The 14,326-nt window shown below is 27.8% G+C and overlaps 1 protein-coding gene across 1 annotated transcript; it reads left to right on the forward strand.

Moving 5' to 3' along the window:
• The first annotated feature begins 263 nt into the window (after nucleotides 1-263).
• On the forward strand, nucleotides 264-14,326 carry LOC112686757. Its single transcript, XM_025559174.1, has 2 exons — nucleotides 264-520; nucleotides 13,185-14,326. Exon 2 carries the CDS (start codon nucleotides 13,188-13,190, stop codon nucleotides 13,908-13,910), a length of 723 nt encoding a protein of 240 aa, XP_025414959.1. The 5' UTR covers nucleotides 264-520; nucleotides 13,185-13,187; the 3' UTR covers nucleotides 13,911-14,326.

Here is a 14,326-nt window from a genome sequence, read left to right on the forward strand (position 1 = left end):
GGTAAAGGGGTGAGGGAGGAAATCTTTTTTCCTCCTTGTTTAGTCCGAAGGGATTTACACGGGTTTTATAGCTGTTAAACGTCGACGCGTAAAAATTATTGTTTTCTCGGGGGGTGATGGCGGCAAGGAAAATAAGGTGTGCGGCGGCGACTACGGCGCGGGTGTTACGCGACGAGTTCGCCAGAGCGGACGGCGACGAAGGGTCCTGGCGCGACGCGGCGCTGAGGGTGGAAAAGGACGTCCCGGAGGCGTGGACTATGTTCAATTTGAAGCGCATTATTCATACACGTACCACACAAACAGACGGACCTAGATCGTTTTTCTGTCGTAATAATATTTAATAAAAATAATAATTATGTTAATATGAAGTAGAAAATAATAATAATAATAATATTTTCACTAATTCGTTCGAGCGATCACCTGCTGCATATACGATATCAAATCGACAACCGAGTGAGTCCTCGTGTCGTGACAGCTTCCATTTGACAGCGAACACGTCAAGTTTCTCTGTAACTTGCAGGTAAATATATTATTATATTATATACGAGTATGTAATCATGTTGTTGGCAGTCATTTAGTCATTCAGTCATTTAGATTATTTTTCAGTTGGGAACTAAATTCAGAGTCAAAAATTAATTTCTAAGGGTATAAATTTAAAAAACATTTCGAGGTCCCGAAAAAAAACCAAATATACCAGTAGATTTATTTATTTAGTTTTATTAAAAATACAATTAAAGGCAAACAATTTAATATAATATAAGGTTTAATTAAAGTAATATAAAATTGTACACTTTAATTACCCAGTTACTAGTTTCTAGTATGTGTGTTCTTTTTTAAACTCGTATTTCGTTTTCTCATACTTTCCGGCTAGTAGTACGTGTACTTTCAAAGCGCTCACGTCTCCGGTGAGAAATATTTTATTGGTTCGAACCCTTCGCACAGCGGGAATCGTAGCGAAAATTTTATACTATACTATTAAAATATCTACATTAAAGTATACTTCCATATTAATCCGTGGATACCTACACTGTTAAGTGGGCAGGCTATTATTATTATTGTTATACTATTTTTACTGATGGTGTATAGAGTAAAATTTTCCTAAATCACGCCTCCGGTGTGATCCCTAAACGGGATTAAGTGAGAAGTATACTTGCATATCAATTATTATGTACATACGAGTGTGTGTGTGTGTGTGTGTTTGCGTGTACAGTTACCGCATGGAAGGTAGTTATAGTATTATAATGTTGTTACATTGATAAGCAATTAAAATTAATCGCTATTTATCTTAAAAATCAATATAAGAACTATGAAAATAAGGTTTGCATAAAGTTTTTAAAATAAATTTATCTAGGATATTTAACTATTTTACATACAAAAAAATCTAGAAAATTTCAATTTTTAATTGGATGCAATTATAATATTTAATAACAATAATTTTTTGTATTAAGTATTTATTTAATAAATACAGTGGCGGTTTTTTTTCAATTTCTTCTGGGAGGGAGGATCCTTTTACATTATATTATAATATATGAAAACAAAATATGTTTAACTCATTAATAATTTATTACTTCAAGTCTTAAAATGTAATTCTTACATTTACAAAAAAAAAACAAAGCATATTATTTTAGTTACAAGACAAAATATATAAAATATAAAATATATCTCAACCTAAACACGTAACCTGGGGGGATCCAAATCACCTGGACCATCCCCTCGTAAAACCATCACTGAATAAATAAATGTATATACTATATATATTTCACTTTCTAATTTTTATTTTTTATTTTAATGTTAACCAATGAAAACTTAGTCATTGTTTTAAAGCCTTTCTACCTTTCAATTTAATATCTTTATAGGTAGGTATTTTCATTTATTGACTGTCTATGTATAAATATTTTCGTAATTTTTTAAAACTTAACGTATTACAAGTGCTCTCATAAGTATTAGTCTTTTGCACACAAGAATCAAACAATTGGTCAGTGTTAAAAATATTTATAATCCTTATATTTCCAATAATTTCAAAGAATTAACTAATTTAGTACAATAATATTCAAGCAGTATTATTTAAATAATTTCTTATTAGGTAAACTATAACCAGAGTCATACTAAATAACCAATATTATTCAATTTTGATTTATGTATTTATTATTGATTATAAGTAAATTGTACATAGTTCATACATTTGGAATATAGTAAAGAAATTTATAACTATAAATAGGGGAAGCACAAAATTAAAAAAAAAAAATGAATTGTTTTTTTTGTTCTTAAGATACAATGTGATTTTGAATTTCATTATTAAGACCACAAGTATTTAAAATATTGATTAATTTCATAGAAACTTTACTATTTTTAAATGTTTGTGAAACCTTAACGTCATTTGGATATTGGTTATAAAAATATTATGTTTTTTTTTGATTTTAATTTTTAGTTCTAATTTATGCAATGTGCTACCAATGAGCATATTTGATAACAATAAGCTATCATAAATGCTATCATATAAATACTAATTTCGGTAAAGTATGAAATTTTTAATTAGAATGCTGTTTATTATACACATTAGTTAAGATTGAAATCTTTGGATACGATTAGTGTAGGAGATTTTGACAGCTCCTAATATTATAAATAACGCACACCGCTTATAATTTAGTATTTGATTGTAGAGTAACAGTTTTGTTAACAGTTAAAAATGAAAAATGTATACTTAATTTGATTATTTTTTAGTTTCAATCAACATAATGATGAGGCCGAAATCGGCCTAAATTAAATAATTTTAACCTTTTCAAGCAATTTTAAAACTATTTTTTAATTAAAACACTTTTACAACAAAACGATACTTTATATATCGAACGTATTCAAAATATTTTTCTAAAATTACATTTCCAAATCAACAACATCTAAAAAATTTCTGATATTAATTTAAAAAAAAAATGTTTGAGTATAACTTTTATAACTTTTGTTCTCTTTAGCTTAATAAAAAATAATTTTAATATAAAGATGAGCGTAAAACGTTTTATTTAATATTTAAGTTAGATATAAATTTAGAACTGTTATACATCAAGAAAACATTTAAAGAGATATTATCTGGAGAGATTGGAGAGTAAAATTGATAATTTGAATACCAATTGACACATTGATATGGCAAAAATGTAGTATCACATAAGTCGCGGATTAATTACTGAATGGTCGATTTAGTACAGTAGAGAGTTAGTGTAATCATGATATTACATTGTAAATTCAACTTACCACCATGGTATAGCTTAAATCAACATATCATGGTTCTACTTCATATAGGTGAGTTTTGAATGTTAAAAATAACATAATTTTATTAAATTATAAATAATTATACCACCGCCTTTTTTAATTTTAAATATTATACCTAGTTTAGATTGCACCATGATTAAAGGTATGTTTAAAATCCTTCCCTAAAAAAAAAAAATAAAAATAAGTACTTATCTACGTGTATGTATGTAAGTATATGAGTTTATATTAAATTTTCTAATTTATTATAAAATGTCTTGTACAAGTTATCAATATCTGTTTGATGAATTTATGTTCTAATTATCTAATAATGTGATTGAAAAATAAAAATCAAATCCTTAATGGATTTGATTTTCTGATTTACACATATATAAATAATTTGCTAACAGTGACTGTATACTCATTTCATTATTTAACAGTGTATCTTAGCAAACTTATTTTAAGAGCGAAATATAACTGCAGCTTACAATTATCATGAGTGCTATACTTAATGCGCATAATATTTTAAAACTCTTATTATTAATTTACACGAATGCTAAGTGAGTTAAGTAGTGATGACGAATCCGATAATTTCTGACTGACGATTATTTGGATTGTTACAATGAAACATTTTTTTTTTTTTTGTTATAATTATTAAAACTGTACTATACCATAAAGTACTTGTATTTTTCAATTATTATTTAAAACAATGCGACGTAAAAGGGTGGGTTTTTAAAATAGAGCTGGAACTTAAAAACCACCATGAATGATCTCTGTGTTTTCATTTAACAAAATGTGCGTTAGTGAAGGAATATCCGTCTGTTGACGTATTTTAATTTCAATATTTCAATATAAAAGAAATATCGCATTATCTGAGTGCTTTAGAGCGTGAAAAATGTAAACTGAAAAAAAGAACAAAAAAAAAAATCTCTTCGGAATAAATTAAGACGATATTTCCACGTTCTGTTTTTTAACCAGACACCTTCATTACAATAGTGAGAAAAACATTTTTTCCTTCTCTCATCATCTTGCGGGGATGGGCGAGGTTTCAAAAATGCACCGGCTGTATAATTTACATAAATTGGACTGATGTCCCTCAACGGGAGTTAGAAGTCGGCAGAGATTAATGACGTCATTTTACGAATATCGCGAGGGTAAAAAAAATAAATATTTATTAATATTGATGATCGGTGTAGGCTAACGAAATTTTGAATAATTTAAGTTACCCAAGCAGATGATAATAATAATAATAATAACAATAATAATAATAATAATATTGTCATATCTACCGAAGGTATTAAAATGGCACTTTATACGATAAAAAGCAACACAGAAAATGTATTACTATACGGAGTATATATGTATATATATTTAAAAAAAAGATTTTACTTGTCAAAAAAAATTACCATAATCTTTATGAATAAGAAATGCATGAAATCATTCTTAACAACTATTTAATCATACATATTAAGCATATATTTTAATTAATGCTCAATTACATGTATATATAATATTAGTAAACTATTTACTAATTAATAATAATAAGCAAAATGTAAGAAAAAAAAGTACATATAGTAATAGTTTTTACTGAAAGCTTTGGAATATGTATAAAAAAAACAAATAAGAAATACATATAGTGGCTGTTAATTTTCCTTTTTTTACTATACTGTTGAATGATTACTTTATATAACAAGTATAGTAAACGTATTTTATATTGTATAAATAATATTTTATAATTTTTACCAGGGGCGGATAGGTATAATTTGACCGGCCCGGGAAAAATAGAATACAGCAGCCTGAATGATTATACCCAAGTTCCAACTAAACAATTGCCTCAACTTTGAGAGAACCAACTCGACAATCACCACCTTTTTTTTCAACGTTCTTAAATAATATTTAAAATTATAATATATATTATACTACCCAATTTTACACATGTTTTGCTTTCTTCTAACAACTCTATGATTATAATCTCTTTTATTTTCTGCACCTCCTTTTCTTTTTAATTCGTTTTAAAGCAATATTATACTATTTACATAGTTCACGTATAATTATTGTGGAAAAACATGATATATCAGTAATCAACCTTGCCGTGGGGTTTTATTAGTGACTATATATGATAATTTAAATCTAAACAATAAGTTATCATTATAGCACGGAATTATATGCATTAACAACCAATCAAATATGCACTAAAAGATCTTTAACATGCACTTGTATATGCATCAATATGTTAAAATATGTATTAAAGAAAAAAAAATTTGCACTCGAAATTTTGAATAAAATTTAATTTTTAATTTTTGATCATTCGATTAAAATAATATATAAAAAAAATTATTTTTAAAATTATGTAACTCTACTGTATATACTTTTTTTTCTTCTTCATTTTAAAGGAATTTACTATGATATTTATAGATTTAAGCTAGAATTAAATATATATTACCAGTTTTATATTTATTTACTTTTATTTGTATACATGTACATGTATAATAGTATTAGTAGTAATATTTTTCTTCGACCCATTTTCGTCAATATAAACAGCGGCTCACCGGAAAAATCCCGGTGTCCCGGCGGCCCTATCCGCCCCTGATTTTTACCTTTAGTTGCATATGCCCATGATTATTGATTTGAAAGTTGTATTATACAAAAAATGAACTTACTAATTCTCGTGATTCTTGTAGTCGTATAACATTTAAAAAAATTAATATAATATAGTAAAAAAAAAAATAATTTAAAAAGCATTTATTAAAAAGTGATTATTCATAAGTGCCAAGGTATATTATTTAATTAGAATCAGACTGGAATTAAATTATTTTTAGTTTAAAAATAATTCTTACAAATATGTTGCCTAAAGAAAAAAAATATATTCTTCAAAATCTTAGCCTCTTAGCCCAATTCAAAAGATACTATGAAAGCCTTTTATTTAGGGACTAGTGAATGTACATTGCAACTTAATGGCCAGTCGATGTGGAAAAACCTTAAAAGATACGCAAAGTTCGAGTAAAAGCTGGTTACGAATCTTCCATTCATCGTCATCCGACAATATGTGCAGTATCTTTAAATTTGACGTCATCAAACGTGTAACGTTGGAACCAGGAGTATAGTAAACTATAATGTTAAATAATAATTACTTTACGTTTCTATATATGTAACATAGGCACGTTGACGGTAAACGTATATTTTAATATAATGTTTAATATTAATGCGGGTAACCGCCAGACAGACAGACCAAATTTACGGCAGGTCGAACGCCGATAGATCTCTACAATTAATTCCGTCAGACAATGACAAGATTTTTGTGCACAAATCCTTAAAACCGTCGTTTTAAATAATTCATTTTTTACCCAGTTATAAAATTCAAACGTTTATCAGTCTGTGTTGTCATTATTCCACGAAAACAAATTTTGACCAAAACTCAAATCCGTAACATTCAAATAAGCTAAAATGTGCATCTTTTATAATTTAATGTACTGTAATGTATTTTTTTTTTTACTTATTTATTTATTTATTCTTCTACGAAGAAAAAAACACCATTTTATTTCGTGTTTCAATTTTTACAATGCCTAAATTATTTTGACTTGTTTTTTATATAGTTCCTTAAGCTTTGCGATTATACTTATTAATATAAATTAATGATTAAATTAATTATATCAATATTTACAGCCCTATCGTGGTTAATATGTTTATCAGGTCTCTTTTAATGAAGTATATTGTTGCTGTTATTAGATCTACGTATTCCTCGATTTAAACAAATGAAATAATAATATATTTTGAATCGATAGGTAAGATAACTTTTTTAAATACAATTCTAGTATAGTTATTACGTTCTTTTGTATTAAGAAAACAATTAGAATTCCATTAACATGTAACACTGGAAGCTGACATAATATTATACTTGTTATCTCTACGTTATTGACAACAATATGATGTTATTTTCACATAGATTTTTTCCACAATTAAATACCTATTGGTAATAATAAGTTTTGTTGAAAAGAAATATTATGTAAGATGAACAATAGTTATTTATTTTTTTTACGTATTTCAATTCACGTATACTTATGAGTAATAACTCATTAAATTGTACTTCGAAATTTGTTCGACTTAAAAAAATAATAATAGAAATATTAATTTATGTGATTTTTAATGAAAAAAGTTTCTTTACCACAGTCACGTTTTGTCAGCATCATTTTTTTTAATTCATGAAAAAGACGTACATTAAGGTACAAAAAAAGGTTTAATATTACTCATTGCTACATTGCTATCTACCTATACATTTATTATTTATAAAAGTGCAATTTATTTTTGCCTGGTTGGTATAGGATAAAAGTTTTACATGATAAATGACTTTTATTTGTATATATTTTAATTGTTTTGTTTAAAAATTATATTTTTAATGATTACAGTTTGATGACGAATTAACTCATAATATATAATTTTGATTTAATAAAATGTAAAATTTGTATAACAGTTAGTTTAGTTCGAATATGAAATATTATATTGTACTGTGTTGCAGTAAAAATGCAACTTGTTTATACCTTTATATTTCGTAAAATAACTAAAAACCCATTCCGAATGGTTAAGAAAATATAATTTTAAACTAATAATATTATAAAATCAATAAGATTATCGAAATATTATATGAAATATTGCTTAACGTTTGTAGTCTAAAAGTTTGTAAATTTAATCAAATATTTTAATAAAAAAAATCAAGTACAATTAATTTAATTTATGTGTAAATCAAATAACTGCACGTAGATACTCATTTAATACAATAAAGTATTTTTATAAACTCTAACCAGCTAAGATCTTTCCAAGTTAACGACGATAATGTTATTTTATTTTTTTATCAAGATAATAGTGAATGTTTAATAACTTCCAACTTTTTTGTAATACTTCCAATATTTACGATAAAAGTTAAGTTTAAAAGAAATGGAAATAAATAAAAATTCTTTTGTAAAATATTGATGAATAAAATTTGAAAAAAATGGTGCTTGCTGTGTTAATTGAATCATATTATGTATATATATATATAAATAAATTAAGTATAACATGTAAATACTACAAAACTCATGCTATGAAATTCTAAATACAATTTTTTATTCATACTGTTTAGCATTCAAGGGATAACACTGCGTATTTCCCTGAAAATATAATAATCTTCGTCGTCTGTGATGTACTAGTGCGAAAGGGAGTGACAAATTGAAACAGATTCGTATCCATGGAAATTGTCTGCTCAACAAAGAAAAAAAAACAAGCGAAAATAAGAGTGAGGAAAAGAAAGAATACTGTTTTCTCAGGTCCCCGACGTTTTAATTAGCTTGTCGAAGAGGTAGGGGGCATTAAAAAACAGTCTTGTAATTAAATCGGCAGTGGTGCACGATACGAATCTCAAAGAGTATTAAAGTTTTGGTCCCTTTCAGAGTAATTAGCATCTGTGGAATGGGACGTGGAAAGGGGTATAAGTTGCAAATCAACAAAGTTTCCGATTCCACCGAGTTCTATTTGACATTAATTCAAACTGTCTCATCCAAAAAGGATTTTAATTTAGTCTTCCTTGTGTTTTTATCTTTTCTCGTAGTTATTGTCTTAATTTTGACGCTGACTGAACGCGCTGAGCGTCTGATGTTATTAACATTTCGTTTACTACTCGAACATTAAAACAAATAATATTAGAATATTAAAATTTATATACTTGTTTAATAATTTCCATTTGAAAACCTATAAAGCTAATTGTAATTTAATTAAAACTGGTAGTTTAATTAAAGGTATACCTTATATAGGTTATATAGTTACATATAAAACTAGGTCAATAAGTCGTCCAAAAATAAAATTTTTTTATGTTTTGTATACACAAAATTATCAAATGGTTCATGTAATTTCTTATTAAACTATAAAACTGTGCACTTAGTATTTTTTCATAACATAAGTATAATATTAGTAAATAATAATATTATAAAATATAACAATTTAACAATAGTAATATTATGATAGATGCTCAAAGGTGTTACATGCCAACCGATTGATCGTATTTCAGTATCGCTTAGTCTGTTCAACGTATGTAGTTGGATATTGTAAAATAATTACTACTAGTTGTGGCTACAGTGATTTATTTAAATTGTTCAAAATTATTCTAAGTACAAATAATTAATAAATTATTTGAAATATTCTAATTCCTAATATTTAAACTGTAGTGAAATAATTTTAAGTCCTAATAGTTTAATAAATTGTTGTGAGTCTAAGTCCAAACCATAACATACACTAGTGTGAAGGTGCTCAGTGTCGCATAGCAAGAACTCGTCTGATTTTTCCTTGTTTCCGGGTCCCTTATATACCCGATGGACGCAAATGTGTGTGTAAATTGTGAGTGTGTATGATAATTTTAAAATGTTAATCTTTATTGAATTTTAAGTAGGTATGTGTGGGATGATGTTTGTATGATAATGTGCATGATTCAATTTATCCACGGATGTGGTTTTTTAATATTTATAAGAATTCGTTTATTATAAAGAGTATGTATCGTTGCACACTCATGCATACATGTAATGCAAGGGTGACTATGGTACCTACTATTGTTAATTAAATTCGTGGGACGCCACAAAAGATAATTTAAAATAGATACTGTGTATTATTATTACTATTATCATTATCACCAAATGGTTTATTTAATCAGGACAAATTTTTAATTTTTTGATACAAAAAAATGTATTTCCTAAGATCAAATTGATGTTTTTCTATCAATTCTTTATTAGAAAGGCACTTTGCCTAATTCGAAAATCACACGGGTTCAATAAGATGGCATTGTTTCTGATCAACGAATACCTTTCAACAATGTAGGGTGAAGCCTTTTGTTTGCTTCTGGGTAGATCTTTTGTTCCATTCGGTATTTATATATACTACTATTCGGCAGTTTGCCATTTCCCAAAGATATGCTCTCCTTCATTGTTTGTTTATTATGGATTTTTTCATCATTATATTTACATTACAATGCTTGCAATTATACGCTGAAATACAAATCCAAGGCATAACCAATTTAAAAACGTGTTTATTACACAAATATATCGTGGGTATTTTCAAGGGTGAGAATGGTTTAGTCAATTTAATGTTTAAAGATAACTGCATTTTGAACATCGAGAGATTTTTATTACTGCATATTACACAGTACATTACTGTAAGTATAATATAATTTTATTAAGCATCACTTTCAATGTATTATAATATAATATATAGTATTTTATGTTTAATAATAAAATTAATTTGACTATAAACGTATTATATTAAAAAGTCTTATCCAGGTTCAGGGGGCATTTTTATATACTCTATCAACATAGGACTATGTTTTAATCATGTTTTAATCGTTTAAGACAGAAAAAATATGTTAACTTGAAATGTAACAAATGCTTGATGTTAAGATGTACATTTTGATGTTGTTGCATTAATATCAAATAATACTTGAATTCGAGTACGAGCACAGTTATTTACCGTACTGGAAGTAGATAAGCCTTGAAAAACAAAACTATTGAAGAGAGGTCCATGACGGATGCTCTCCTATAAAAATTTAAAACATAGTAATATAATAATCGTATTTCGGTATCGTAGAAAAAATGTAATTATAAACTTATAGTTATTCTTGTTATAACTTCTGTGCAATCTGATTTTACGAGAAAAAACCGTTGTGTCGTTTATATCACTGCATGGTATAGCGTGTAAATGTATATTGTCGTTTAGTGATTGTGTCCGCAAAGGAAACCGCACAACCGGAGAGAACGCGAATACGAATGATTATTCCCCTAAATGACAAACGTATATAGCCGTAGGAAACACGAATGTCAAACTACACACGTATAATACAACGGCTGAATAAGTGTGAATGTACGTGTGCGTGCGTGTACATGTGCACGTGTGTGTATGTGTTTGCATGTGTGTGTACGTGTGCGTGTGTATGTCTCTCTAAGTATACGGGATACAATGGAAATGCGAAATGTAGAAGGGATTGACGCTGTAGTGCAAATTGGGTTCGAAATTCCCATTTACTCGTGATAATTGAATTATTCCCATTGCAGACGAGAATATTATTTTGCATTGTCTGTCCAGTTGTCAACTGTACATAATACGTATTATCAGGGTCCGACCGACGCGGCGGTTCCTGTCACGTCTTTTGTTTCCGGTGTCCTCTCGGTTTGAAAAAAGTTTTTTAATTTAAAAATTATTTTATTATTAAAAGGAAAACTATAATATTTAGAGAAAAACAAACGAATTATAGTTTGAGAATCTTAGTTGTACACTATAGTTACATGGTTTAATCATATTATAAATGTATACTATTGCTTACAGTTCAAATTTACTTAAATGTTCATATTTTTGGGACTTAGGTGGTTTTGTTATATACCAAAAATATTTTTATGATGCAAAGTACAAACTAAGCTACTTATATTCCTCAAAAAGAGGAGATCCCAATTGAAAACATAACGAATTATCGCTCCGAGCCTCTGAGTTAATATTATTCATTAACATAGAATAATTGAATAGTATCAATTTTCATTAACTTTGCGTCTTTGAAATTTCAAAATGGATTTACGAGTATCATTCAGTCAATTTTCCCTAATCACTTATATTGCACAACATTTTTGTATGCATTCTTGAATCCTGATTCTTGTAGATAACGCGGGTGCGCAAGACAAGAATGCAAAAAAGGTATACTACGTTTGTCAAGCACACAGTTATTTCCATTTAAATGATGTAGATCACTTTTCATAAATGCGTGCAAGTTTGATGAGATAATGTTACGTTGTCAAGTCCACAATATAAATTGGTGTGGATTGTTACAAATTACAGTGGTTGGCAGTAAATTCAAAATGAAGTCCATTCGACGTAATTGCGTGTTTTTTTGCTTTTGTGCGAAAAGGGTATACAGCAGGGATGAATATGTGTACAGCATTGTCGAGGGCGATGATGACTAATGAGTTCCGGGGTTATAGTTAACTAGACGTGCATATATTATTTTCCACTGCAATGTACCAATTATATATTTTTGACGCCACGAGACCGTATGCTAATCAAATTTTATATCAGTCCACATCCAATTGTAATTCAAAACGTTAACATAAATCTCTGGAGTGTTCAAATTGTCAGCGAATAAAAAATAATTACAATACTTGATTCGACACTATTGTTGCGATTACAATCAGTACTAAAATGATTCAGTACACGAGCACGAGTCTGATGTCTAGTAATTCTAATAATTATTGTATGACATACCAAAAGTTAATGAAATTAAAAATATTTAACACTCAACTAGGATGTATTTGTAGTTACTGTATAAATATTAAAGGTTAGCGTTTTTTACATTTAATATCATGCTCGTAAATATAGAATCAAGTCCAATTAATATGTAAACTATCACATTTTTATAAAACAAAGAATAATAATATTATAATTAACTTTACATAATATATTTTTTTTTGAACTTTCAATTTATACATTAAGTACAATGCAATATTCAAGTTATCAATTCAATACTTTTTAAACATTCTAAATTTATTACAGTTGCATTATTACTATTCATACATTTTTCAATCATAATAAAATTATTCATAAAACAAATTATTAATAAAGTTTTTAGTTTTTTTTTTATTAATAACACTTATTTTAAAATGATTACTTTATTATAAATATTTAAAATAAAAATACTACTTACTTACAACTAATGTCAACCATTATTATCTAAATTGAATTTTCATAGTTTTTAAAATAAATGTTATTATATTTGATTTTAAATCATTAAATGTTCTAATAAAATAAATAATAAATAACCTTATCGAGGGGGCAATTTCATACAATAATACAAGTGAAGTATCACAGTAAATTTATTAATTTTGTTATTTTATTATTTTGGTGAATTTAATTTGATGTATTTTATATTTCTAATAAAAATTTTGTATAATTTATAGATTATGTCGGGCACAGTACGAGAATCCCCGGCGGATTTTAGAAATGGTGACTTGATAAGTCGCTTACTTGCAGCTACACCTCCATATCAAACAAACTCGACCTTTGTGCCACCAGGACTATATTTTAGTGAAATGCTTAAAAGATTCGTACAAGCAAAATCTTCACCCGCTATATCTTTAAATAAAAGAGGAAGAAAACGTACCTGGAAAGATAGCGGAAAAACTGAACTACCGTCTGAAGTCAAGCAAAATAAAATGGACTTTGTACCTTTACCACCCGCACAAACAGAACCACAATTTCCTTTGTGGTACCCCCCTTTTTATCCTCCTACTTACCCACCGATGTATTTCAAGACTCCAGAAGCAGAGCCTCTAAACTTACAAATACGTTCAGATCCGTTAAAGCAGGACAGACATTATTCAGCATTCCGAGTACCAGAACCATCTAAAACGGAAGAACTTGAAAAAATTAACAACAAGCAGGGGACTAGTTACTTGATGGGAAACTTGACAAAAATTTACAAGCAAGTGGCGCCAGACGAAGAAAAAATCATTGACGTAGAGGGAGACGGACCCGAAACCACACAAAACGAAGAGGGTGAGAAGAAAGATTGTAAAGACTTAACGGCTCTTATCGGTTTGGAATTAGTTGTAGATTATGTGAAGCATGGAAACAATAAAAATGGTCAAAACGATCAAAATGTAAAATGTTGTCAAAACTCATAGTTTCAATTTGACATCATTGTTACTAATAATCAGACTCAAACATTTGTGTAACTATACTTAGTGATGTTGTTTTAGCTCTCTTAAGTATTTTACTAAAAATACCTACGACATATTAATGGTACATTCATTAATTACTATTTAAAAAAGAAGATTCGTTCTATAGTTCAGGCAGGAATAATATACCATTAAAATTATATAATTATAATCAATATCGACAATTACAAATCGGTAGCATCCGTATTGGGTCTCGAATTTAAAATTACTACACTAGTTGGGTCCCGAATTATTTTAGGTACTACACTAGTTGGGTCCCAGATTTTTAAAAGTACCACACTAGTTGAGTCCTGAATTATTTTAGGTATACACTAGTTCCTGAATATTTTTTGGTAAGTACTACAATATACTAACATTTTTCT

Source organism: Sipha flava, unplaced genomic scaffold (assembly GCF_003268045.1).
Source record: "Sipha flava isolate LNK unplaced genomic scaffold, YSA_version1 324_pilon_pilon, whole genome shotgun sequence".
Taxonomy (NCBI): Eukaryota; Metazoa; Arthropoda; class Insecta; order Hemiptera; family Aphididae; genus Sipha; species Sipha flava.

Bases quoted from the DNA above. Each gene is read 5' to 3' on its own strand.
- LOC112686757 (XM_025559174.1), top strand. From the start codon at position 13,188: ATGTCGGGCACAGTACGAGAATCCCCGGCGGATTTTAGAAATGGTGAC.